At 44.0% G+C, this 26,060-nt stretch overlaps 1 protein-coding gene across 4 annotated transcripts in view; it reads left to right on the forward strand.

Moving 5' to 3' along the window:
• Positions 1 to 26,060, forward strand: part of PHYHIPL (phytanoyl-CoA 2-hydroxylase interacting protein like) — a 124,277-nt gene that overhangs the window by 70,129 nt on the left and 28,088 nt on the right. Inside the window, exon 1 of one of the 4 annotated variants that reach the window (XM_063406067.1) lies at positions 771 to 789. The exons of 2 other annotated variants lie outside the window; for them this stretch is intronic. Coding sequence is in view for 1 of the 2 variants with exons in the window: in XM_063406064.1 (XP_063262134.1) it covers positions 23,986 to 24,091 (106 nt within the window). In the remaining variant the exon portion in view is untranslated. Of the gene's footprint in view, positions 1 to 770; positions 790 to 23,492; positions 24,092 to 26,060 lie in introns of those variants that run through there. One more of the 4 variants, XM_063406064.1, reaches the window with a different exon arrangement.

Raw genomic sequence — 26,060 nt, forward strand, 5'->3', positions numbered from 1 at the left:
GACAATTTTGTAGCATCCAGCTCTGAATGAGAATATTTATCACGTAACATCATACTGTCCTATTTCTCTGATACCAGTGAATTTCCACATTCCTACAAGAGCAGGAGTATTAGGATAAGGATAGTAGCTGGTGTACAGAAAGCACAGCTCCTCTGGCCTATTTGACACTGGGCAATCATGGATTTCCTCCAGAGCTGCTGAGAGCACTGTGGACAAGCCTGTGTTTATGCTCCTGCAGTACAATGTGAGCAGTGGCACAGAAATGCTGCTGGGCTCCTGCCAAAGGGCCACACAAAGGCAGCCAGATCATCTCCCCGCAATGCAAATGCGATGACAGTGGCAGCAGGGGAAGCCTGGCTGTGCAGCCACCTCCTCCTCCCCGCTGCTCAGCCTCCCCAGTTTTGGTACTGGGATGTTACCAGGAGCACTGGCTGCAGAGGGATTTGGTAGGCACAGTGCCTTCGGAACTCAAAGCTCACTCCCATTTAGGATGGGAACAGAAATGTCCCAGGACCCTTCCTGACCCTTCCCTTCAGGTGTCTCTGGAGTCTGGCAAGCGGCCAGAGTGGGCAGGACCATTCCCTCATGAGGCCCCAACACAACTTTTAACAAAACCTCTCTTCTGTGTGTCCCAATGAGGGGACTGGCAGGAGCTGGGGGAGGAGCAGCAGCAGGGCTCTGCGGAGCCCTCAGTGCAAAGGGAGAGGGCCCACAGAGAAGTTGCCATCTCCAGCGTAAGCAGAGGCAGCTCCCCACACCAGGATCCCAGACGGTCACCCTGGGCACAAGGTACAGCACTCCGGGGACAGAGGGAGACTGCAGGGAGGGAGCAGAGGGAACCAGATGAGAGAAGAGAGGAAGGGGCTAAAGGGAGCAGAGAAACTGGGATGGAGGGGCTTGGAAGAACCTGACCCACTGCCTGAACGGAAAATAATATTCAATACTGAGATATGTGGAAAGCAGGAACTGGTGATGCTGTGGAGAGCACAAGAAGAATTTACTGTACAGTTAATGGCTTGGTGCAATCCTGGGTATGCAATGACTGAGGGAGTTGAGTGGGAATACTCATGTTATGAGGACAACTACATGCATTTTTCTTCAGATATGTACTTTGCTTCTATTTTTTGTCTGATTCCCACATATCTCCAGAATTTATCAACATGCTATTGTATTTCCTACATTACTGATTTCTCCTAAGCTATGAAGTCAGAAAACTCTCTAAAACCGATTTTCAAATTCTGAAATATCCCTTCCTAAAATCAACAAATATTCACTGCATTCCTGACCACCAGGTTTCCCATCTGTTCAAAAGAATATGGCTATTTCCATGAAATGAACACTTTTCACAATTCATTTTTGGAGGAGAAGAATACATGTATGTGATTTGGAAATAAGATGTACGAGATGGTGCCCTCTTCTGAAGGGATGGCTAGACCTGCTCTTTAATATGAGTATTTGAAAATGCTCCACTATGGTTTGTTTTCTTGGACTTGAGTGTCTTTGGATCACAGATACTCAAGGATAAAGGTTTACTTGTTTGTTTGTTTGTTTCTTGTTTCCTGAGTGGAATTTTATATACTTCTTTTTATATGTGCAAAATGCTCTATTCTACAGGGTGGGATGTCAGACTAATTATTTTGGCACTTATTTTAAGAAATAGGTGCTTTTACTCTGCAGCTGAAGTAGTTTTGCATCAAATTCCCTTAACATTCTAAACCTCGCCAGAGCAGTGGTTGACTATACAACAAATAGTACTTGGCTTTATAAATTTCATAAATATAGCCTTCCATTTTCATGTATCTCACATGGGTCAATGTGCTTAGATGTACTGATTTTTTTGCCTTCATTTTAATTCTTATTGGAAAGTTAGTTATGTAGGGTATTAAGTTGTAGATGTCTTTATTTTGATACAAGGTTATTTGCTGCTTGATTAAGAAACTTTTCCAAAATACCCCTGTCTGTGTCATGGCAGACTACTCTCTATGCAAAATGCAGTTATACAGTATTTCCCAGTAATGTTTCTCCCAAGACTTGTCTGGTGCTTGGAAGGCAGGCTGAGGACAGCTGGCCAGCACAGCCGTGGCTGCAGCTTTATCTTGTTGTTATCAAACACTCAAACCATGCAGCAGCATCCACAGGACAGATCTCCATCCAGGGACTGCCCACAGGCCAGGCCTAACTCAGCCGGTGGGATCTGCTCAAAAAGAGCGATCCGAGCTGGAAGCAGAGGATGTGGGGATGGATCTCAGCCCCCTCTGAGCAAGTGCACGTGTTCCTGCACCCCCATGTCCTTGGGGCATGGAACACCACAGGAGACAGCAAGTAGGGGATTCACCCCGCAATTCCATTGTCTCACCGGCCTAGGGATGGCAGCATGAGCTGCTCTTCTACCTCTTTGGTAAATACAAACGAGGCAGCAAAGCAAAATAGCCTTGCTCTTCAACTGGAAGAGAAGTGGTGACGTGGCAGAGTGCTCAGGTTCCCCAGTCCTCTGTCCCTTTGGGGAAGATCCAGACCCACCCCTGTGAGGTCTTTGCTCCTCTATGATGGGCTGATCCCATGCTGGCAGGAAAAAACGATACCCACCTCTGTCTTAGTCTTTCTTGGCCACCTGCTGCTAAAATTAGCCTGCTGATGTCTCACCCTCCAGAGCAACATTTCAGGATCTTCATTTCCATTCAGAGGGTGCTATTTTATGCTTGGGTTTTGCTGTGAGGCAGGGTTGCTGTTTGATATTTCTCTACAGCTATAAATTTCCAGCTTTTAGGCTTGAGAGATAGGGTGGAGAAACTATCTTCCCTTTTCGTGTGCTTATGCCAATAGCTGTGAATGTAAATAGCTGCATTAATGAGGCTTGTTGGAAGCGTTTTATTAGGAAATGAGAGTCATTAGCTTTTCAGTAAGAAAGTGCAAATGACCCTTCTAATATTTGCATGTGAAACTATAAAACTTAATTTCCTATGCACACAAGAGCATTTTTGTCCATCATAGTACCCAAAGCACTTTAGTAAGGCATTTTGTCATTTTAGTTTGAAATAGCACTGTCATTTAATACTTCTTTCCTACACCACCTTACATTCCCAAATTCTTTCTTAAGTCTATGCTTATGTCAATGTAAAAATAAATGCATGGGTGATGTTCTGTGGGTAGAATCCTCATTTTCTTGGCTGATAAGAGAGTGAATAGGCATCATTAAAACTGAATGGAAAATTTTCTATACCTATATATATTTCTATAGCCAGTTGATTTTACAAGTGGTGGTTGGACAGTTTGTTACATAGTATATATTTTGAGTTTCCTTCAGTTCTGTTTTACTTCCATCTATAAATCAAGCTTTTTGAGGCTTCACTGATAAAAAATTCTTGAAAATCTCAGTGGGTTTGACTCCTCAGAATGATGATGTTTCAGTTGTTGATGTCATGACAAATATCTATTACAGAGAACTTTCTTCTAAGGGAAAGGGGCTGTGGGATTTATTCAGAATTAGCTGTTGTGTAGGGATGACACCCAGAGGAGCAGCAGTGGTGGATGGAGGCAGAGTAAGAAAGCTTTTGAAGAGGTGGAGAAAGGCTGGACACACTCCTCACAGAGAGAAATGTCATGGCAAAATGAAAACAGAACACAACTAGAACCCTAACATCACATTTTTTTCTCTATTAAAAATATAGTGAATTGTTGTGTGAGGGTTGTAGAAAATCCACAGGAGGAAACCTCATGGCTGTAGAAAAATACCCCAAAAATGTCTAGTGCCATTTTTATCAACAGTATAATTTTTGCTGTTTAACTCCAATAGTTACAAATTCATGTGTAACAGAAACAATTCCTTGGTCCTAAAATAATGATTTTAACATCCTTCCTATTTCTAACACCAACAAAAAAAAATTGGAAATAACTTAAGTGCTTTTGTGGATGCACAAATACATAATACAGAATCCAAGTCCCATAGTAACAAAAATTGTCACATGCAGTGGACAACAGCAGGCCTGTGTATTTTTCCTTAAGGCTTGAATCAGCTGAGAAAAAGTGCCATGTTGAGCATTACACTGTTTTTCTCTGGATAATTCAATGCGCGAATTATTTCATTATTATCTCACTGCTTCCCTATGCGCTACATTTCAAGGAAGCAATTTTATGTGTACAGTATTTAAGCACACACAAAGGCCTGCTGAGATTTGTTTGGATTATGCTTAAAATTCTGCCACAGATACAGAGAATACTGAGCTTCTTCCTCCAAAAGGCTAGTCACATCTTCCTTCACATGACGAGATATTTATTGAGTGCAACGTTAACAGATACCATATTGCTGTACTCCCACGTTGACACAAATGTTGGCAAAAGCTACTGTGCCAGCTGCCCACTTTACACACTCTAGTGGCACCTTTTCTCCTCCTCAAATCCATAAATTGCCATTATCATCCAATTAATGCGCAAACAGTGATATTTTTTCTGCCTCCCATATTTCTCAGAATATAAAAGAAGAAGGATACACAGGAGTCTGTAAAACCAGAACAAACCCAGCAGCTAAGACTTGTTTGATGCCAGAAAATACCCTGGAGTCCTCTGTGGGCATATTATTATAGAGAACCAAGGATTAGTGTAGAGATTGAGGAGATTAAACCTCAATTAAAATGAGCACTTGTACACAGAACATAGAGCAGACAACGATTCTTTTAGCTGTAGTGGAGCAGGTCTTCCTGCAGCTGCCCAGGTCACACATCCCAGCCTGCCCAAAGGGATGAGCTCCTGCAGTGCCTGCTGGAGGACACATGGTTGAGGTCACTACAGAGACACGCAGCTACAGAAGGCTCCTCCAGGCATGGGGCTCTTTGCAACAAGATATGGTGACTTCCATAATCAGCATTTGTACCAAAATTGCACACAAGGTTTTTGCCCTTCTGTTCATGGGCTGTGCAGCTCCAGCCCATGATGGTCTGCTCACAAGACAAAGCATGGGAGCTGCATTTCCCTCCTGAGGGCACAGAGCTGGAGGTGATGATCATTTCTGATAAGTTTTCATCCTCAAGAGTATTTATTTAAGGCAGTGTCTGCCTGCTTGCCTCCAAAATATGTTGCAAGGGTATATTCAAAACGTAAATTTTTGGTTTTTGCTTCTAAGGATATTGACACAATTTCCTAATGGAGTTATATTTCTCCCACTTAGAAGACAAGTAAATCAACTTATTTGGTGCCCAGCATTTCTGTGATTGCATAATAATTTTTCCCTGTTCCTAAGGGATTTTATGTTCCTTAGACTTGTGATAAATAGGAAGCATGTAAAGATCATACTGTGGTTTGCTAATCATCAAACTGTGAGGAAAAAAACTTCAGCTTTTTATGTACATCCTTTCAGATGTACATAAAATGGTCATTTCAAATATTTTGAAATAGAAACACAGAATACAAAAAAATATCTAAATCATGTACCAGCATCTTTCCAAAATGCCACCAGTACTATTCTTGTCTGGAGCTTGCATATAGAGAGTGTCCCTATTTGAGTGCTTTCAGAGCTCCTGATATTGTAATCCACTGTTATCCAGTATTTTATTACTCTCAGTAGGACATTTACTGGAGAGATGAAACCTGAGTAGGCCACAATTAATCCTTCCAGCGGTTCCCATTGAAATGGGAACTCATGGCTGTGTGAAACTACTTACTCTGAAGTGGAGTCCTGGAGGATCTCAGTGCTGTGATGGTGTTTGCCAACGTGCCCTTCTGACCTACTCTGTGTTTTGGTATCATATTATTTTAGGGACATATTTGTTAGCTTAGAAGGCATATCTAGAAATAGACATCAACATATACATCTCTTAAAGCAGAAGTTCAGACTTCCTCATAACTTAATTCCTTGAAATTATTCTGGGTTTGCTGCACTAAAAGCATTCCTCCAGATAATTACCAAGTTGTTAGTTTATAGTTTCAGGGCATATGATTTTTAAATTACTTGAGATGGTGTCATAACAGGTACAAAGTATAGTAGTTGTTGTTACTATTATTATTATCATTATTATATTGTTGAAATACAGTACCATCAAATTCCTGATCTATTTTTAGAATATCCTTTTTTGCTTATCCACTGAGTATACTTGAGCTGAATCTTTCTGTTTCATCTCTGTATTGGAGTCAGTGAACTTCCTTTGTGCTGTCACTCTGGGAAGAAAGAACATAATCTCTGTTTTAGGTGACTTCATAAGAGATTCATCCTTACAGTTTTCCTTGTCCTCTATTACTTGGAAAATATTTAGGTGTTATATATAAACAAAGAATAATTATATAGTGTATGCTATGTTATTAGGTGAATGAATTAAAAAGGCAGCTTGGCAAAAGAGGGTTGAGAGGGGAAGTAGAACTATGACTTCAGTGTAAAAGTAAAAGCAAAACCTTTGCAGAACCAGAGGAAAAGATCTTCCTTCAGAATTCTAGTAAGCAGTATTAGTGACTTCTAAAATAATACTTTATGTTGGAGTATGTACATAGGAGCACTAAGAGAGCTCAGCTATCTGGTAACCACCAAACCACACTGGTCTGCAGCCACTGCCTCCAACACAAACACCTCAGCTCCATCTGAGCAGCCCTCCTGGAGGCAATCAATCACAGTTGAGCACAGCAGTTATAAATAAGGTCTGCAGTTCATATACATTCCGTGGGTTTTGCAACTAAGCAGTATTTGTGTCCAAAAGAAATATTTGGATGACTGAATGTCTCCCTCCTAGGAGTGGAGGAAAAAAAAAGTGCACATTGTCAGCACAGGTCAAGAAATAAGTGAAACTCAGAGCTGTGTGCCTGGATGCATTTTGTCTTCTGAATCAAAGCATTGCCACCCTGCACAACCTTTGGAGAGACGCTGGCGCCTTAGGCTGAAGTACCTAATGTCACAATGAATGAAGAGAGCCAGACAGCCAACTTACTGCTCAGGATGGAAAACAACATAGCAACTGGAAGGACGAGGAGCACTGGAAGGACCTTAGGAAAATTGCAGAGATAGTTCATAGAAAATTGTTAATTTGAGAAAAAAGTTAGCTTCTTGAAATTCTCCTGGCTCTGTGTTTCTATGTGATGAGAGCAAATTAGCTTAAAAACACTGAGGGTTTGGGCTTTGCTTTTGTTTTTGCTGTCATTGTCTGCCTCACAAAGAACACTTCTTTTAGAAATTCCAGTTAAGTATGTTACACTGTGAGTTAGTTACCAGCTCTCCAGAACTCTCTCGAGGAGTCTGTGTAAAGAAGGATGAACTTGGATGCCAGTGCAGCACCTGTGAGAGACACAGACAGATTCTCTCGGTGGGCACAGCCCAGCAAAGCAGCAGACTTGCAGCCCTGGTGTGTGTGCAGCAGCACGGAGCAGCTGGGACAGAGGGAGTGGGGCTCATGCCATCAGACACTGCGGGCTGCTCCCATTTACTGCTCTCATTCAGTAAAAAACACAGGAAACTCTCACTGTCTTAACTGATTGGATCTAGAGATTATCAATCGGTCACTACTCCATTTCCACCGTGAAACAAGAACATGCAATAGATTTTCCCCTAGACTGGAGTTTTTTCTCCTTTCTCTCTTTTTAGACATTCTCTCTACCGAACCCATTCTGCAGGGCATAAGAGAAGATGGCTGCATCTATTGTATTTGGATTTACTATGTCTGTGTTTTTTCATTATAAAGCCAATGTCAGGAGATTTAACATTTTTTTCCTTGATCTTACTGCCAAGGAAATGTACATCAAGCAAGATTTTGCATTTTAAGGAAAAAAACAAAAATAGGAAAGAAAAAAGAAAAGTTTTTGATAAAATATGCATGCTTAGGCTGTGTTTTCCATTTGAGAGGCTGATCAGGTCCAGCAGGAAAAACATTTTAATATTAAATATTTTCAGAATTACACCTTTTAGAATAGCACAAAAGCCTCTCTGGATAAGGCCTTTTGTTTATATCTAGTGCATCAACAAGGCTGAAGTGAAATTTCATTAGTTGCCTCTGTCTTTTAGGAATCCAGGCTTTACCAATGCATTATTCCAAACCCTTCACTGAATAATCTGCATAATGATTGCACTGTGAGTCTCATCACCAGCATATTTGTTCATTAGAATGTATATGAAGGACAAACAGAGCTAAACTGAATTAATTTAAAAGTTTGAGCAAATGATGGTGAGGGTTTTTCAGTATTTTCTCAACACTTAAGAACTGATATTTAAGAACTCTCATGTAAAAGCATTGAAAACCTTCCATCTCTTACTGAGTTCTGTAAATCTGTGAGCCCTTTGTACATCATGCTCAGAAGTAAAGACAGGGCAGGCCCTCTCCTGATCGTGACCTTTTTTCCATAGGTATGAAATTTCTCCCATTGCTGCAAACAGCCTCCACCCGTGAGCATTGTTCATCTCGTTGGTATTTTCAGGTCTTTCTTGTGCTGGCTCTTTGCCACTGTATCTGAGCACAGTGTTCTCAAAGCTTGCAGCATGACACAGGATACAGCAAAGAAAGATAAAGAGAGGAACAGAGCAGACAGTAATCGATAGGAATGAAAAGGACAAAAGAGCTTCTCAGCATTCTCCACCCATTTTGCTACTTTTACTTTTTTTCCGTTCTCTTTATCTTGTTTTGGTTTTTATATTCCTCACTCTCTGCCATCAGGATTTTAAACATTTTAAGTCGGTCCCTCTGTCTTTACTACAAGCATAAGTTATGAGGAATGAGTAACACACAGCAGGAGCTGCTGATGCAGCACATGAGGAGACTGAATGGAATATCATGGCTCAAAATCATAAATCAGCATGCAAAAAGTCTAAAAATGCATGTATCACCATGAGGTAGCTGGTTAGGAAGAGCAATGTGCTTTTCTCTGACCTAAACCTATCCTAGGAACAACCCATTCACAATCTCTAAGCTCCAGTTTTTGAGCTCCAGTTTTTGAAACTTTTTGTTCAATTTTGTTTAGTTTTTACTTAGATTAAAATTGACTTGCTCAGTTGCCTCTCATATTATTCACTGAACATCTGATTAGCTAAGTACCACGTAGTGGATTAGCACACAAGATTGTATGGTGAGGTGCAGCTCTTACTTAAATTTCTTGTATATATAAGAGGGTGAAGTTTACTTCTGTTGGCTTTTTACTAGCTTGGAATAGGCAGAAAAGATCTTCAAGATCTTCAAGATCTTGAGCTCCAGATCCGCTGTTGTTTCAATGTTCAGATTCTACACTTCCCATGTTTTCTTTCTCAGTCCTTACATAAGAAGATTACACAAGAGAAGCTTGTAATCTCCAAAATCATTTACCATATTAAACAGCAGCTACCAGCAGTGGATCTTTATCAGTAGCCTGGAGCAGAAAGGAGACACGTGGCTGTACATATGGAAACTGGTCATTTACAGTGCTCATCAATGTGTGCTGCCAGTCGTGGGCTGATGCCATCAGCAGTCATTACGCAGCTCTGAAAATAGAACCAAACTTGACCTAGACAGGTCCTCAAACAATTGACAAACTGCCTGTGAACAGTGGAAATGTGTGAATCCATTCTCTCCACCTGCCTCTTGTTGCTCAGTGGTCCTGCACACCCAGTGCTATGGCAGTGTGGGCAGGGGACACTCAGCCAGGATGTACATGGCAAGAAGATGTCTCCTGACTCCTCAGGGCTGTAGTTTCTCTATTGTGTCCCTGATCAGGGACAGGAGAGGAGCATCACTACCCTGTCCTGGCTGGTGTCTGGAAATGGCAAGTTTTAGTTACCCATTGGGGTTTTTCCTTTTTTTTCTTTTCCCTGAGAACCACTGGTGAGCAAAGACAGTGAGTAGGAAAAAGTGCTTTGGGGAAGAGAAGGGCAAAGTGGTTTTAAGAGTGGGGATAGTCCTGTGTAGAGCCAGGAGTCAGACGTGGTAATCCTTGTGGGTCCCTTCCAGCTCATCATTTTCTGTGACTCTGTGAGAGCACCTCTGCCCTGTGTTTACTTCTTTGTCTGTCCCAGGCCTGCGCTGTGCCCTAGGAAGGGAAGGAACAGCATCAGGATGCAGAGGGGTTCCTGTGCTTCCACCTTGCCTGCTTTCCCAGGCTATGTGCACTCTGCATGGAGAGCTGGTGCCACGGCCTGACAGCACTGCCTCAATTGCTGTGGTGTGTGAAAGGGACAACCTGCCATGGGCTCACTTTCACACACTTTCCTAAATCTGGCTTCCTCTGCTCAGCTCCCACGACAGAATAAAGGGTATGAGGGGGAGTTCCTTCCCCCTCCCCTCGCTGCCCTCACCCAAGGCTTGGGAGGAACACTGGCTTCTCATTTCCTTTGAGAAGTGCTGGCGAGCACAGGCTGTTACAGTGCGCGCACACAGTCCTTGGCATCAGCAGTGGTCAGCTGCTCCCCGGCTCCTCTTAGCTCGCTGGCATGTGGCAGAGGGCAGGAGAGAGAGGAAGGCAATGCTACACCTCTGAAATGAGCTGTAGCAAGTGCTGTGTGCCTGCAGCTCCAGCCAGCCTGCCAGGGCTTGTCTGCTCGTTAGTTAGCAGGTAGAACATTACAAGTGACTTGCACTTAGTTGCTCCCCTGTGCCAGCCCCTCTGATCTCCAGCAGGACTGGAAGACATGATTTAAAGCAGTAAGAAATGTGTTGCTTAGCTTTTGTGGAAGTGCACAGGCAGTGTTTGTGTGGTAATGTTATCTTTGGAGCAAAAGAGTGCTTTGTAAAGGCTAATGATTTTTTGTAATGACAACAAAAAATAATTTTTAAGATGTCTCTGCCAGAATGAGAATCTGATTGTCAGAAACAGCCACCAGCCCTCCACCAATGAAATGGGAGGAACATCTCTGCTTCTCCTTTACAGTCTCTAGGAGGGTGTGTGCAGAGGGGTTTTTATGTTTGTCTGCATTCCAAAAGAAGGAGGACACAGCAATAATCTTTTGGTGACAGAAATGACTGAATCAAAGTTTATGAGCTATACAGCAGAACATGTTATGCTGTATCTGTGCAGGGAGTGATCTCTTCATTTAGCAGAGGTTACAGCAACAAATTTTTCTGACTATGGGTTTTGTTTTTATGCCTTTCCAAGCCTTCTTCCTTTTGATTGTTCTTGAAGTTGTGACATGAGATCAGGAAAGCTTAAGAGCTTAAGTGACTTCTTAGAGTACCATCATTTCAAGATGAATAAGCATTCATGAAGACAGCCTGTGGGAAGTGAATTGATGTAGTATTTGAATGCCCTGACTTTATAATTCATACAAAACTCTCTCTGCAGGAGTGTGCTCAGTGCTGAAAACTTTGCCTTAGGGTTCAGCTGGATCAAACAGTAATAAGACTCCATTAGTAGTTGAGGGGGAGGAAGAGGAGAAAACAACTTTAAAGCAGTGAAAGCAGATACCCATGATCATTGTTGTAGCAAAGCTTTTGCTCCTGCAGTCTGCGGAAGCTCCACATAATAGGCTGGAGAACTGACCCTTCTCTCACTGCCTGCCTTGCAGCTGCATGTGGGATTGCAACCTTGGTTTGGGAACAGCTGGCTCAGGCAAAGGCAGCTGGCTGCTCTGCTCAGCTGGGTTTGGAGATGAGCTGCTTTCTGTTGACAGTGTGATGAGTTCAGACCACCATCCCTTGAGAGGGTGGAGAAATTCAAAATGAGAAAATAAGGATAGGACTTACATGTTCTCTCTAAAGCTGGTGGCATTATCTATTTTAGTCTGGATATCTTTGTTGATAAAGTGTTTTTGCCAGCAAGATACAAGAAGGAGATTTTACTCCAGGATGAATTCACCATTTGCATAATATTTCCATTTTGACAGTGCTGTCAGGCAGTCATTTTAATGAGCGCTCAAACCCCCAAAGTGACTGTAGGCTAACCCCACTGCTTGTTCCTGTTTTTTATTGACATTCCTGTTCACTCCTGGTATTTGCCTTCTGCAGCCAAACAGCCACACTTTGGGAATGAGCATCTTAGTCCAGACTGACTGTGAGTGCATAATGCTCACTGGCAGCAACTGCTCCCAAAAGGGCTGCATGGCACCATTTCAACTGCAGAAATACTGCACCAAAACAGAAGAACCAAGACACAGAGAGTCTGGGTCTCCCCACCTTAACCATCATGATCACTGCACATTTTCAAATCATTTTTTACAAGTGGTAATTATAAAGGCAATTTTGCACTCTCTAGTGAGAGGAGTAGGGGGACCAACCTCTGCTTTGACAGCTGGACTTCTCTTTTTGTCTCATTTGTCACTGAGCCACCCTCATGCCTCCTAAGCATGGGAGGAAGCCTTGAAGACATTGTGGAGTACTTTCCTGTCTTTCGTCTCTGAATTATTCGCTGCCACATTTTTGTCAGACATCACTGCTCCTGTGCTAGGAGAGGGAAGGTTTGTTTGCAATTCAGGTAGAGAGCTGTCATGTGCATTTTCAGTGTTGTGATAGCTGTGTAATTAACTCCTGAGGTCGTTAAGACTTAGTGCTCAGTCTATAGATAGCCTATGGATCTGATAGCTGCTAATCTCATTAATCCTTGAACTTAGCTTGATTTATACCTCATTTGCTTCACCTAGTTTATAGTGATATATTACTCAACTTCAAGAAAGAACAACAAAAAGGTGGTAATGGAGCTTTTTTTGCTCAGGCCTCAAACTGTCTGCAGAGAATGGAGGATTTGGCACTCATTTCTATTGCACTATTAAATAAATGAAAATAGTCATTGGTTTGTGATAGAATATTTCCATTTTCAATCTCTCCTTAGGCTGACTCTGTGTCATATCTTCCTTTTCTGAATAGCTTTGCTTGATAAATTTTATGAATGCAAACATATGTAGTAATACATTTCTAGAGATTTTAATATACGTGAATATTTGGCTCTCCTCCAAAAACACGTACAGGCTTCAGTACTGCCTTAATACTGGGTCTAATTCATCCCTGGCAGGAGCAGTTTGGTGGTGCACAGAAATTAAGGGGGAAGGTTGTCTTTAGTTTTTGTGAACTGTAGCTATATCGCTGTAGGGGTGTTTATAATTAAGCTGGTGCAACCTCTCAATTAATTTGATGGAGCTATGGCATTAAAATATGTTTTAGAACGTAACGACTGTTTTAAGAACACAAGAAATTAAATTGCAGCAGTCTAGCTATTGCCCACAGAATAGTGGGGCTAATCTAGGTTGGTATTTAAAGTACAAAACTGTGTAACTCCACCTCATACCCTGCTTCTGTTGCTGTGTTCGATATGGTGTTGGAAAACTTTACAATCACTTATGTGTACAAATTAATACCTCCACAGCATGACAGGCAATGTGTTATAAGATTGATAAAATCCACACAGACAACTTTCTTGTCAACTGGCAGCTACTGTAAGTAGCTTGCTAAGAACAAGAAACCACAAAATTTATGTGATGGGTTGACCCAGGCTGGGTACCAGGTGCACACCAAAGCTGCTCTGTCACTGTCCTTCTCAGCTGGGTAAGGGAGAAAAAATGTAATGAAAGGCTTGTGGGTCAAAATCAGGGCAGGGAGAGATCACTCAGCTATTACTGTTATGGGCAAAATGCACTCAGCTACAGGAAATTAGCTTAATATATTACCAATCAAATCAGAGTAGGATAATGGGAAATAAAAACTAAATTTTAAAACACCTTCCTCCCACCTCTCCCTTCTTCCCCATCTTAACTCCTGATTTTCTTTATCTTATCCACAACCAGTGGCACAGGGAGATAGAAAATTTGGAGTTTGGTCAGTTCATCACACATTTTCTCTGCTGCCCCTTCCTTCTCAAGGGAGAACTGCTCACACTCTTCCCTGCTTCAGGATTATGGGGTCCATCCCATGGAAGACAGTCCCCCTCACACTTAGCCACCGTGAGTCCTTCCCACGGGCTGCAGGGGAATCTCAGCTCCAGAGCTGGAGCACCTCCCCCCTCCTCTTCCACTGACCTGGGTGCCTGCTGGATTCTCTCACATATTCTCATTCCTCTCTTCTGCTTGCTGTTGCACAGTGTCTTCTCCATCTCTTTACATCTGTGCTACCATCAATGTGGATGGCCTTGGCCTTGGCCAGCGGTGGTTACACCTTGGAGCTGGCTGGCATGGGCTCCATCCGACCTGGGGGAAACTTCGGCAGCTTCTCCCTGTAGCAAGCAAAATTTTGCCACACAAACTGAGTTAATTTTATTAATTAAAATCAACCGCTTCAACACAGAAAGCAAATTTTTTTCTACTTTCTATCTAATTTCCCTTCTCATCCCAGAAATAACCAGGTGGATGTCATGTGATCAACCCCAAAAATGTACTGGCTAAATTGAATTTATGTGGAGATAGGTTAATCAGAAGCTGGCTCTCAGACAGATGGGAGTAGGTGAGGTTAGTGTGAAAATGGATAAAATAAGAACAGCGAGAATCAAGAAAAATACTGGTATTAAAAAGAAAAATTAGATAAATAACCCTAGTGAGCTTGGTTTTAAGAACCAACGTAAGATATCATTACAGTTATCATGGAAGAAATAGAGGAAATTAGAGAAAAAGAATTTACAAATGATGAGCACTTGATGTGAGTTCAGCACATCTCAGATAAGCAGTGATCAGACAAGTCTGGACACAGACCCACGTTCCATCACACAGGAGGCACTGTCAGGCCCCTGGCATCAGGCAGCAGCTGTGCCTGGGTAAAGGAACGCTTGTTCTGCTCTGCAGGCAGCCCTGTCCCCATCAGCACGGGCACATAAAGCCCCTGAGCCTCGGACAAGGGGCTGAGGAACTTGCATTAGCCCTAGAGAGAGAGTTTGGCTGAATTTGTTTGTTGTTCTCATTTCTCACTCCAGAATACAGCACAGGTTGTCAGAGGGCTCTTGCAAACACACATAGGAACAATTTAGGGGGCATTCACAAAGACTAAATTTAGCCTCAGAAGGTTTTTCTCCCCCCGCTTCCTGTAGAATCAAGAGGAAGAATTTCCTCTGGAGCAACTCTGAACGCCTACAATGAACTCCCTTTGAGACACAGATGAGGATTTTTCTACTCTCCACTGACTGCAGAAAGATCCTAAGGCAAATAAACTCCTTAGGCTAAAGATGGCCTTTGCAGTTATCCTCCTGTACAGCCTGGTTTAAGAAGCAGGAGCAGTGAATCAGTCACGAACAGATTTTGAGTCAGTTCTAGGATTTTCAAGGCTCACAGAATGCCACAACTCCTCCACTGACTTCAAGCACTCCAGGGCACTGCCTATGTACAGCAAGTGGAAATCTGTAAGGATTGCTACACTACCAATAAATAACATACTGCAGGGCTGACATATATTCAGAACACAAGCAACAGTGTAGGACATAATTTAGAGCAGAACACGGTTTAATTAAAATGCTTGTGGATGTTGTTAAAGAAACAGTGCTACAAACAAATTCTCATTTTATTGTTTATTTCTCTACTCTCTTTATCTAATCTGCCCATATATGGGTGCTAAGTGGACATGCATTCCTGCCAGAGCAAACCCATGGAAAACACAGCTTTTCATTGCTGTTTTTAATGTGAATTTTTTTCTCGTGAATTTTGTGACATTTTACTTGTGGGTCACATATTGCATTGGGTCTGTGTGGTAAGGTTCTCATAGCAGGGAGGGGACACGGATGGCTGAAGGGGTGGCTTAAGGGAGCAGCTGCTGGAAGTTCCCCCCATGTCCAACAGAGCCCAAGTCAGCCGACTCCAAGACAGACTCCCCACTGGCCAAGGCCAAGCCAATCAGAAATTGCAGTAATGCATTGGTGATAATGTGTTTAAGAAGGAAAAAGAAAAGTTATTGTGCAGAAGTAATTGTAGCCAGGGAAGGGAGGACAGAGAGTATGTGAGATAAACACTCTGCAGACACCAAGGTCAGCAGAAGCAGGAGCAAGAGGAGCTCCAGGTGCCAGGGCAGATTCCTCTGCAGCCTGTGGTGCAGACCATGGCAAGGCAGATTGCCCCCCAGCAGCCCATGAGAACCCAGAGGGGAGCAGAGACCCACCTGCAGCCCATGAAGGAGAGCCATGGCAGAGCAGTGGGATGCCCTGAGGAACGCTGTGAATCTGTGGCAAGCCCATGCTGGAGCAGGTTCCTGGGAGGGACCTGCAGACCTGCGGAGAGAGGAGCCCACGCTGGAGCAGGTTTGTGGGCAGGGATCGTGACCCCATGGGGGACCCATGCTGGAGCAGGCTGCTCCTGAGGGACTGCACACATGGGAAGGGATCCACTCTGGGGCAGTTCAGGGAGAACTGTAGCCCGTGGGAAGGACTCATGCTGGAGAAGCCTGTGGAGGATGGTCACCTGTGACAGGGACCCGTGCTGGAGCAGGGGAAGGGCTCTTCTTCCTGAGCAGCAGCAGAAACAATCTGTGATGGACTGCCCATAACTCCCATTCCTGATCACCCTGCACCACTGGTTGGGCAGGAGGTACAACCTAAAAGGAGGGTGGGGTGGGGTAAGATTTTTTTTACTTCTCGTTATCTTACTCTGATTTTGGTTGGTAGCAAATTCAATTAATTTCTCTAAGTCAATTCCATTTTGTCCATGACAGTCACTGCTGAGTGATCTCTCCCTGCCCTTATATTGACCCACAAGCTTTTCTGTACATTCTCTCTCCCCTGTCCAGCTGAGCAGGGCAGTGACAGAGCAGCTTTGGTAGCACCTGGCATCCAGCCTGGGTCAACAGAAAGCCTATATCTAAATAATCATAGGTCTGAAAAACAGTATAAGAGCTTGTAGTAAGTGACTGAGTCAAATGAGCGAAATTTAAGATTAGTCTCATTATTCATCCAGCCTCTGAGCTCAGGAAAGGGAATGTCTTGGTGCTCCTACTCTTACTGATTTAACACAACCTTCCTGGTGTTTCCTTAGCAGTTAATTGACTGTGTTCATGGTACCAGTGTGGGGAGGCAATGGTGTCTTTCATGTTTCCATATCACCTCAGTCATAGCAGAGCGTGATGGTACAAAAGCAGTGACATCACCTAGATCCCATCTTCTGTGCTTATGCAAAATGCTTGTAGCTCTATAGCTGTAAGAAAATTAGATCAGTAGATGACACTGAGGAACTAATCACTTTGACTTTCTTCATTAACTGTATTAATGAACTGTACATTCTTCTTGGCTATCTGAAGAGTTTTGGTTATCCAGTGAAAGGGTGTAGTAGTATGAGGAAAATCTCATTCACAGGATCAGTTGAAAGTTTCAGAAAAGGCTTTGTGGAAAAAGGAAGAGCAGAAGGGGGAACGGGAGGATACTATAATTAAAAGCCAGCAGAAATGTGTCTTGTTCCAATGAAAATGGGATACACTGGAGAGAGAATGGGTCACTGTGGGCTACTTAAACAAGTAGAACTAAAATATGAACTGCGCTAGAAACAGAAAACTGGAGGGACACCAAAACAGGATTTTATATTCCATGTTTAGTACACAGGAGAGAAACAGGGACATGAGGATACATCAAAACAGCTGCTAAGAGGTTAAAATAATATGAAAAGACTGTTATAAGTCTTGAAGGCACAATAACACAAAATTACTTGACCAAGAAAATATTAATTGTAATTAATTTGTAATAAGGAGATAAATTTTGAGACCAGTTCTTCTTCTCCCTAAGACTAATTGGACTTTTGCCATGAAGTTTATTGAGAAGGAGATTAAACTTTAAATAATGGCTTGCTTAAGAAATCGTTGATGTAATTATGAACTGCTGGGAAAAAGTAACTAAGAAATACATAATGAAATATCCCTTGAACAAATGCATCTGAGGTGTCCCTTCAGATATTTAAAGAACTGATGGAACAGCTAGTTGCTAAAAAACCCCACAGAGAATTGAGGAAGTATCAGGAGACTAATAAAGTGTCAGCACGCCAGAAGTCTTTAAAAACTGAATTAAGAGTAACTATGGAAACTATTGTCTTATGGGCATGGCTCCAAATTGAAACAAATACTATAAATAGTGGAGCTGAAGGGGGAAATGCATTTATGTGGAGGGGAATGGAGTAACAAGACCCTGATAGAGCACAGGTGTACTGCAGTAAACCCAGCCAGGCCAATTGGAACGTTTATCCCTCCACATCTCTTATGATGAAGCCAGAAGATTAGCAGAGGACAGAATAGCATCAAGACTTTACAAAGGCATTTGATGCTGTGCCACATAATATCTTAAGGAAATTACTGAAACAAGTCAGCTGGGGCTAAAATTCACTTAAAGGTATCAAAGCTGGCCACTGAATTGTAGACAGAAGTCAAATCTGAATAGCAGTCATCATTGTCAAGGATAGGCAGACAGCAGTATCCTTTAAAGGTCAAGATGTGGTCCAATATCTGGAGGACAAGGCATTAATTAAATGTGAAAGTGGTTACAAAAGTTGGAAGACTGATTAACAGCACAGAAGAGAGAGGCTCAGATTGCTCTCTAAGGTTACTCTGGATCTCATAAAGGGAGGCTAAATTTAAAATGAAATTAATAAGTGATAATACTAAGCATTAACAGTACTTTGTGTCCATTAGGGGACAAATAAATTTTATCAACTACAAACACTTTTTTTTTTCCGCCTATGAAGGAATTTGTCTTTCTCAGATGCTTATTCAGACTGTATAAAGCTAATCAGAAAACTGAAATTCAAAAAGCAGCACCATCAATAACATTAATAAAACTATAATTTGCTAGGTATCTTTCTTGGTCTGAGAGGAATATTCCCTTTTAATTGTTTATGTTGCTTAGATTAGGTTGAGATTTGCACACCCAACCAAGTACCATCAGAGGGCTCCATACTCTGAAGTTTTCCATTCCATTTTGAAGGAATGAAGGGTTGGATAGCAGGGCATTTCTGTGATTGTCCTGGGTCAGACCAAGGACTTCCCCAGGATAGTACAGTCCCTTTAGCAGTGGCTGCAAATGGGCATTTACAGAAGATCAAGGGCCTGACAAGCACATATAAGAGTCTTCAGTAACTCTTCCCTGGACTCAATTGCTTTTCTGCTTAGGACTCAGTCACTGTCAGCTCAGTCTCTTGTGGTTTTAGTAACTCTAAATGATTCCTTTTGCACAAACTTTTCCAGCCTTGCCTTGAATAACACAAATTTCTGGCACTGGCACTGTCCTTTAGTCGTACAGCAGTAACATCCATTGCAGGATGTGCTACCTCCTTCTGTTTGCTCTGGAGCTGCTGCTATTCACTGCAACTGACACCTTCTAATCCCTGCATTGCGAGACTTGGCAGAGGCAGACTCTGGCTACCCCATTTGTGCCTCTTGTGCTTTAGTGAATTCCTATTTTATATACCCTTGGTTGTCTTTTTCACAGACTGATTGTCTTCTCATCAGAGTTGTAGACTAGTTTTGCCCATGCTGAAGCCATTTTCCCAGATTCATGAGTAGGTTCCCTGGCACCAGAAGTCACCAGCTTGTCTCAGAATTGTATCTTTGATGTTTTAAAGTATGTGTTATGGCCTTGCAAGAGAAGCCTGAGTGCATAAGCTGAATGCAATTGCTGAAATGAAGCCCTCTGAACAGGGGAGACATTTTGAGATGAGCTGCATGCAGCTCACTGGAGAGTTCCAGAAGTTGTGGGGGTTCCCAGCATCTGAAACAACACAGAAGCAGAAAACAGCAGGCAGAGACATTTCCAGGAGAGCTGGGGCCTCGCTGCTGGACTTGGTGTCAGAGTGCCTGGCCATGGGTGTTACCTTTGCAGAAAGGGAGAGAGACTCACTCTAGAGCTATGAATAAACACTGCTGCTCTGCCTTGGATTTTCCTAGAGTATAAAAGGGGGACCTCTGCCATCATCCTCATTGTCTGAGCACTTGAAGAGGCTCTTGCTTTGTTATCCGAGAAAAAACAAAATGTTCCTGGTTAGATACTGTACCTAGTGCTCTAAATTGTCATACATCACTGTCTGTCTCAGCAAAGGATGTGGTGGCACACTGCACATTAACTCTGCAGAGTCATGCCTTTCACTTAGGATCTTAAGTTTTGGGGTGGGATTTTTGTCTTTCTTTCCCCAGTCTGTGGATTTTACTTCAGTTCTATGGTATTTCAGTAATATTTTGCACACAATCTTTTTCAAGTGTGTGGCTTTGCATGCTTGATGCTGTTGACATGTCCATTAAAGACAGAGAATGACTGCAAAATTGCGAAGAATTTATTTCCATGAAATTTCGGGGATTAGTTGCTAAGTTTAGTCAGTGCTTTTAGGACTGACCCTCAATACTGACTTTCATCCTTCTTTTTATCTGTCATGTAATATTTTGCTTTTCTCCTCAAAAGTGACATATTAATGGGAGGAAAGAAATCCCAAAATGCTGTCTTTAATTCCTCCTTAGTTTTTCTTTCCTGAAAACCATGTCTGTAGCCTTTTTGCCTTCTGCTTGCACAGTCCACTGAGCAATAACACAAGTCGTTTTTTATTCCCAAGTGGGAAGGCAGAGCTGGAACTCTGAGTCTTGCTGAGGTCTGATAAAGGGGGTTTCTTTCATAACGTGCAGATAAAAATGTGCTACAATGAAATACAGAAGAGTTTTCAAATGGTGAGAGTGTGTGTTCTGTGCTGTGCTCTGCAGAATGCACAACAGTTTCCCAAAACAGAGTGCACCATAGAGCTGAAGTTTGTAATCGTGTGGAGAGGATGGTTTGTGGGGAGGAAAGGAATACACAGGAATCCCTTTTCCCCTCGCTTTAAGGCATGAAGGAGGTTGTGCCTTTTAGGACAGAAGACACACACCTCTCCAGCTGGCTGGCAGCCTCTCTGCCTTTCTGCTGTAGAGTGGCAGCCCTGCAGCAAGATCTTGCTGACCTACCTGGGGGACGGTGAATGCCAGGCTAAGGCAGGAGAGCTGAGATTGCTGAGGCTCCCCAGACAAGAGCTGTGTCACAGCTCACGTTTCCTGCAGTGTGCATCACGCTAGAAAATGCTGCTCCTCTCTCCTTGTGTGAGGTTGCTGTAATAACAGACACGTTGTTGTTGAACTACAGAAGTTGGTAAGATTCTGTTTAGCTAAATGTTGAAAGTTGGAGAGGTTGCTGTTGTGGTAAATTCTTTGCAAGCTTTTGCAGTTCTGAACACATGACCCTCTGCTGTCTCTAACATTGTGCTGCCATTGGCAGACTTCCCATTACATAATGTTGACCCATATTTGTGATATGTGACATTTTTTGCTAAACGCTGTCAGGGATAATCTGTCACAGAATAAACTTTCTGATTTTATGGTGAGACTCTGTCATCCCTTAGCACAAACATAACTTTGGCTCCCACAATGATATTCCTTGTTAAGACAAGCAGAGTATAGCTCTCTCAGGTGAGAAAAATGCCATGAGAGCATTGTGTGCTCTGAGACTGAAATACCTAGGACTAAATTCATTGCCAAGTGACTGCATGGAATCACATCTGGGAGTAATTTGAGCTTTGAAAAAAATGTTGATCCCTTGCCCAGGTGATGGGATCAGTGATAGGCTGAAGGAAGCACATAGCCTGAAGTGTGACTCTGCAAAATACTGTCTCAGGCAGGTCTAGCTTTAGAAAAGCAGAACACTGGAAAAGGTTTCTCTGCTTGTCACTTACACTGAAGTCTGCTGGTATTTGGAGAGTTAACCAGTCTTAAAAAAAATATGTAATGGTGTGGGGAAAGAAATAGATATAGCTCAGACAGGGGTTATTGCTACAAGGTAGCTGAGAAATGAGAGGCCTTTGAGGAATGGGAACACCCTCCAAAGCCATCCGCTTCCAAAGAGCTATGCAAAATCCATCCATTCTTAAAAACCTGATTTCAGTTGCATAGAATAAGAAGCAGAGGAGAGAAAGGTGTATAAAATAGAGGCAGGGAGAATAATTTGGGAATTCTCTCAGTATTCAAGAACAGTGTCTGTTTCAAATGGACTCGATACAATATCACAGCAAAGAAGTAACAAGATTGTGTGAGCTGCTGAAGTGTCTGCCACGTTGTGGAAGGAAATGAATGTGGAACATAAGGCTGAGAGACTAAATACACCATCTTCAGAGAAGGAAATTTTCCAGCCTTACGTAGGAGATGCCTGTGTGCTAGGAACAGTTGTAATATCAAGGAGAAAGGTTTTTCTTCAGTGCAGGGAATTAATGCTTGTCAGAGACAAAATTAAAACCTGATGAATGCAGTCTCACCCACTTTAATTCTTCCCTTTCTGATGCTGTATTTGTCCTCATTCTGTCTGTGCATTCATTCATATATTCCTCTCCATTCCCACCTCCCCATTGACTCACACTCTCCCTTCCTGTTATTACTTCCTTTTCATTTTCTCTTTCTTTAGGTTCCCTTCCCACTCATTCCATTTCTCCTCTGCCTGACCCCTCTGAACACATTTTCTATCATGATGAAAACCATCACAGAAATAAAGAGCAGGGAAAAGAAAAAACGAAAAAAAAGAAAAAAAGAAAAAAAGAAAAAAAAAAGAAAAAAAAACAAGAAAGAGTGTGTGTGTGTGGCAGGGGGGTGGGGGGGAGGGGGGGGGGGGTGTTTCTAAAGAGCATACAGTCCCAAAAGAGTGTTGAGCATTGCTCCTTCTCCCCACAATATACTACAGAATTTTGAAGGTGTCAGGGGAATCCAGGTTCCTAAAGCCTATTCCTTGCTTCTAGGCTGCACCACTTGGCAGTGGCTTTGTAAAAGGCAACACCAGAGTTCATTTTCTGAGACTGATATCCCTGGAAACCACCATAAAGAATGGAAGGATCCCGGTGCTAGTGGAATGACAGATCTAGCTGTGCATGGGACTTGCTACTGTGCCAGATCAGTGAGGACTAGGAGGACACTGGGTGGTCTTGGGACTGCAGAAAGAGAAATGGAGCTTTAGGGACTCTCTGGATTTGCTGTCATGCAATGCTGACCAAGAAACATCACAGCCTCAGTCTTGGTGGGTGCCTGCATGCAATGAACTGCTGTCTCTCAAAGGAACCAGTGCTGATGTCTCATGATCAATGGTGACCGTTTTGGTTTGGTGAAACAACAAACTGTGCCAGGAATGCTTGTTGTAATGTGTGCTAGGAAATGGGCTCAACCCACTGTGCCTGGAAACTGGTGATCCCATCCCAGCATGGTGAGCTGATCCCAGGTCCCCTGATCTCCAGGTCTGTGACCTGGAGAAAGCAGTGCACTCTGCAGCCCCGGTGCCCACAGGCTGCTCCTTTGTCCAGCCTGCAGGCCTGTGGTGGGGAGGGAGCTGAGCTGTCACACCTGATGATGGCACAGGGCTGCACAAGTTTAATTTATTATCCTATTACTCTTTAAATTTTCTCCTTTTCTGGCCCCGTTCTTGTTCCTGAAGCTGGGAACTGATAAATAAGTACTTTCAAAAAAGCTTGATAGGAATAGCACCACTACGATGTGGATTATTTCTCCTTCCCACAAAAAGGGCAGGTGGGAAGTGTGCAGGGCAGATAGCCAGAAATGGCTCACTCCCATACCCTCTCTTGCAGTCAATAACCTTCTGCCAGCTATTCTAGGTTTATCAATCTAAAACCGGCTAGTATTCCTTTCTGCAAATTCTTGCGTAACGAAGGATCGGAGTGGACGGCAGCGCGCTTGCAGTTGCTCGCGGCGGGCCGTGCGTTCAGGGAGCGGGCAGTCGCTAACGGCGGCTTGGGGGCGGTTTTGCCTTGGGCGACTCTGTCGGGTTACGGAGTGACCTCGAAACGAGCCCCGCCGCGGCGGTGGGCAGCTGTGCTCCAGGCAGGCCGGCCGGAACCCGGACCGGCCGCTCGCAGGCTCTGACCCGGAGGGGCTGGGCTCCCCGGGAGCTCCCCGCGGAGGCGCGGCCGCCGTTACATAAGGAGCGGGGGGAAGGGACGGCTCCGAGGCGGCGGCAGCGGCCCCTTTAAACGCGGATCCCGAGGCGCGCCGGGCGCCCGCCTCGCTGCTGCCCCCTCCCCGGCTCGCTGCGGTGACAAATCCGCTCCTCGCCCGCCTCCTCCGCCGAGCGCTCGCACCGAGCCGGGCGGCGCCGGGAAGCGCTGCCGCGCGGCTCTGCACCGGAGCCGGCCAGCCCCAGCGCCAGCGCCCGGCCAAGCCACAGCAGGCAGCGGCGAGGGGCGCGATGGAGGCTCCGCGCCTGGCGCACACCATGAGCAGCCCCACGAGCCCCTGCGAGGAGGTGATCAAGAACCTCAGCCTGGAGGCGATTCAGCTCTGCGATAGGGACGGTAAGCCCGGGCTCGGCGCGGCTAATCCCTGCAGACGTAAGATGCTGCTGCCCTCATGGATGCTAATGCAAATTAATCCGCGCGTCGTATGGTCCTTTGTTATACCCCATGAATTTGTAGGTGCAAGTGTTCCCCACCCCTCCCGCCGCTGCCGCCACCCTCCTGCCATTGAGAACAAAAGAAAAAGAGAAGGTTGCACCTTGCTGGAGGGAAGGGAGGGAAAACCGCCGCTCCCTAAGCCGTGCCTGGCGTTGCGGTGCCATTACCCCGGGCAAGCCTGATGTACAACCCTGCCCCTGCCAGGAATGGACGCTGGGGCTTGTTCTGGGAGAGGCAGCAACGAGAGGCAGAGCCCGAGCTGTGGAGAGTCCGGAGCTAGGCTTGGGGTAGTGGCCCTGGTGCGGTTTTGCTGCCCTCGGTCTCCAAAGTCCTTTGTATTACAGAGCAATTCCCGTGCCTCAGATGCACGGGCGGATGTGCCGGCTGGCGTGGGCAAGCGGCCAGACTTGTTGCCGGTCCCTCGTGAGAGCCATGAGGCGGCGAGGGGACCGAGCCTGGGGCTCGCAAGATGGGGCGCGGGGAGAGACCGAGAGGGCGGCGTTCAGCACCGCGGACAGCGCCGGCGGGCCCGGGTGCGCCGAGCCCTGCGCCCGCCGCGCTCCCGCCGCGCCGCGCCCGGCGCCCGCTCCGCCGCGGGCACCGCAGTGCCCCGGGGACAGCGGCTGCTGGTCCGGCCGGCCGCGCGTCTGGGCCCCCGATCGCAGGGGAAGTTTGGTTTCGGAGTAGCAGGTGCGGGTGTTAGAGGTTGTCTGTGTTGAAGCAAGCAGATAAATGTCAGGTGGTGGCGAGGGACAGCCAAAACAAGTGTACGTGCTCAAAGCGACGCTGAAGGCTGACTGGGGAGAAGAGAAGAGAGACATGTCGTTTGTACACAGCTGTGACTGACAAAACTAAACAGACTCGCTGCCTGGCAAACAAGGAACTAATATTTTTTCGTAGAGTGGCATATCGTTTGTTTCATATACCAGCTAATTCCTGTCTTGTCATTTCACATCGAATTATTAAAAATAACTTCTCTTTTTTGCATGCAAAACGTGCTTCGGGTATAGAATTTATGTTACCTGGTAAATGTACCAAGGAATGGGGGTATTGTACCAATGATTGGTACAGCTGAATTAATGAAACTATTTCCTTGTGGTGAGTGTATTTTTGGAGCATAACTGTTAAAGCTGATGGCTATAGAGGGAGTCAGACCAGTTTTCTCTGTTATTTTTTACAAACTGGAATTAAATACTTCACTTTTTTTGACCTAGGCAGACTCTAACACTTAAAAAGCTGAATTCTTGTAAGCTCTTTATTTTTCTTGTAATACAAAAAAAAAATTATAAGGTATTAAAAAATCTCAGTTATTATTTTTATCAGTATCAGGTGGTTTTATCAGTATTATTTTTATAGCTACATTAGAAATTCTTTGATTTTTTTTCTTTCAATTAGGGAATTAAGATATATGCACATCCATCCATTCATGCCTTACTCACTGCCACAGGAAACTGAACTATGTTTGTAGTAGTGGAGATTACATTAGTGTTTCTTGTTAAAACACTTTTTCACATGTATTCCTTTTAATTAATAGTAGGTATAATTAAAAATAGATAAATTATGCAATCTTTCATATCTGCGAACCCTAAGTAATTGTGGTGAAGTCGTCCATGTTAATCATGACAAACTCTATTTGGATCAACATACAATAGTGAAGAACTGCTTGATTCCTATGGATTAATGTCATACAGACAAGCAAATGGGAAAATATAGTATTTTTCATTTCAGTTCCTTTTTGATTAGGTTCACTGGAAAACAACAACTTTCCTGTAGATGTGGCTTTACAAACTAACCTTCATCAAGCGAGCTGCCATCATCCAGGGCCGGTGCTTCCTCAGGAGGTGGCTGAATTTCCGAAGGAGGGACCTGT

This window comes from Prinia subflava, chromosome 9 (genome assembly GCF_021018805.1).
Source record: "Prinia subflava isolate CZ2003 ecotype Zambia chromosome 9, Cam_Psub_1.2, whole genome shotgun sequence".
Lineage (NCBI taxonomy): Eukaryota > Metazoa > Chordata > Aves > Passeriformes > Cisticolidae > Prinia > Prinia subflava.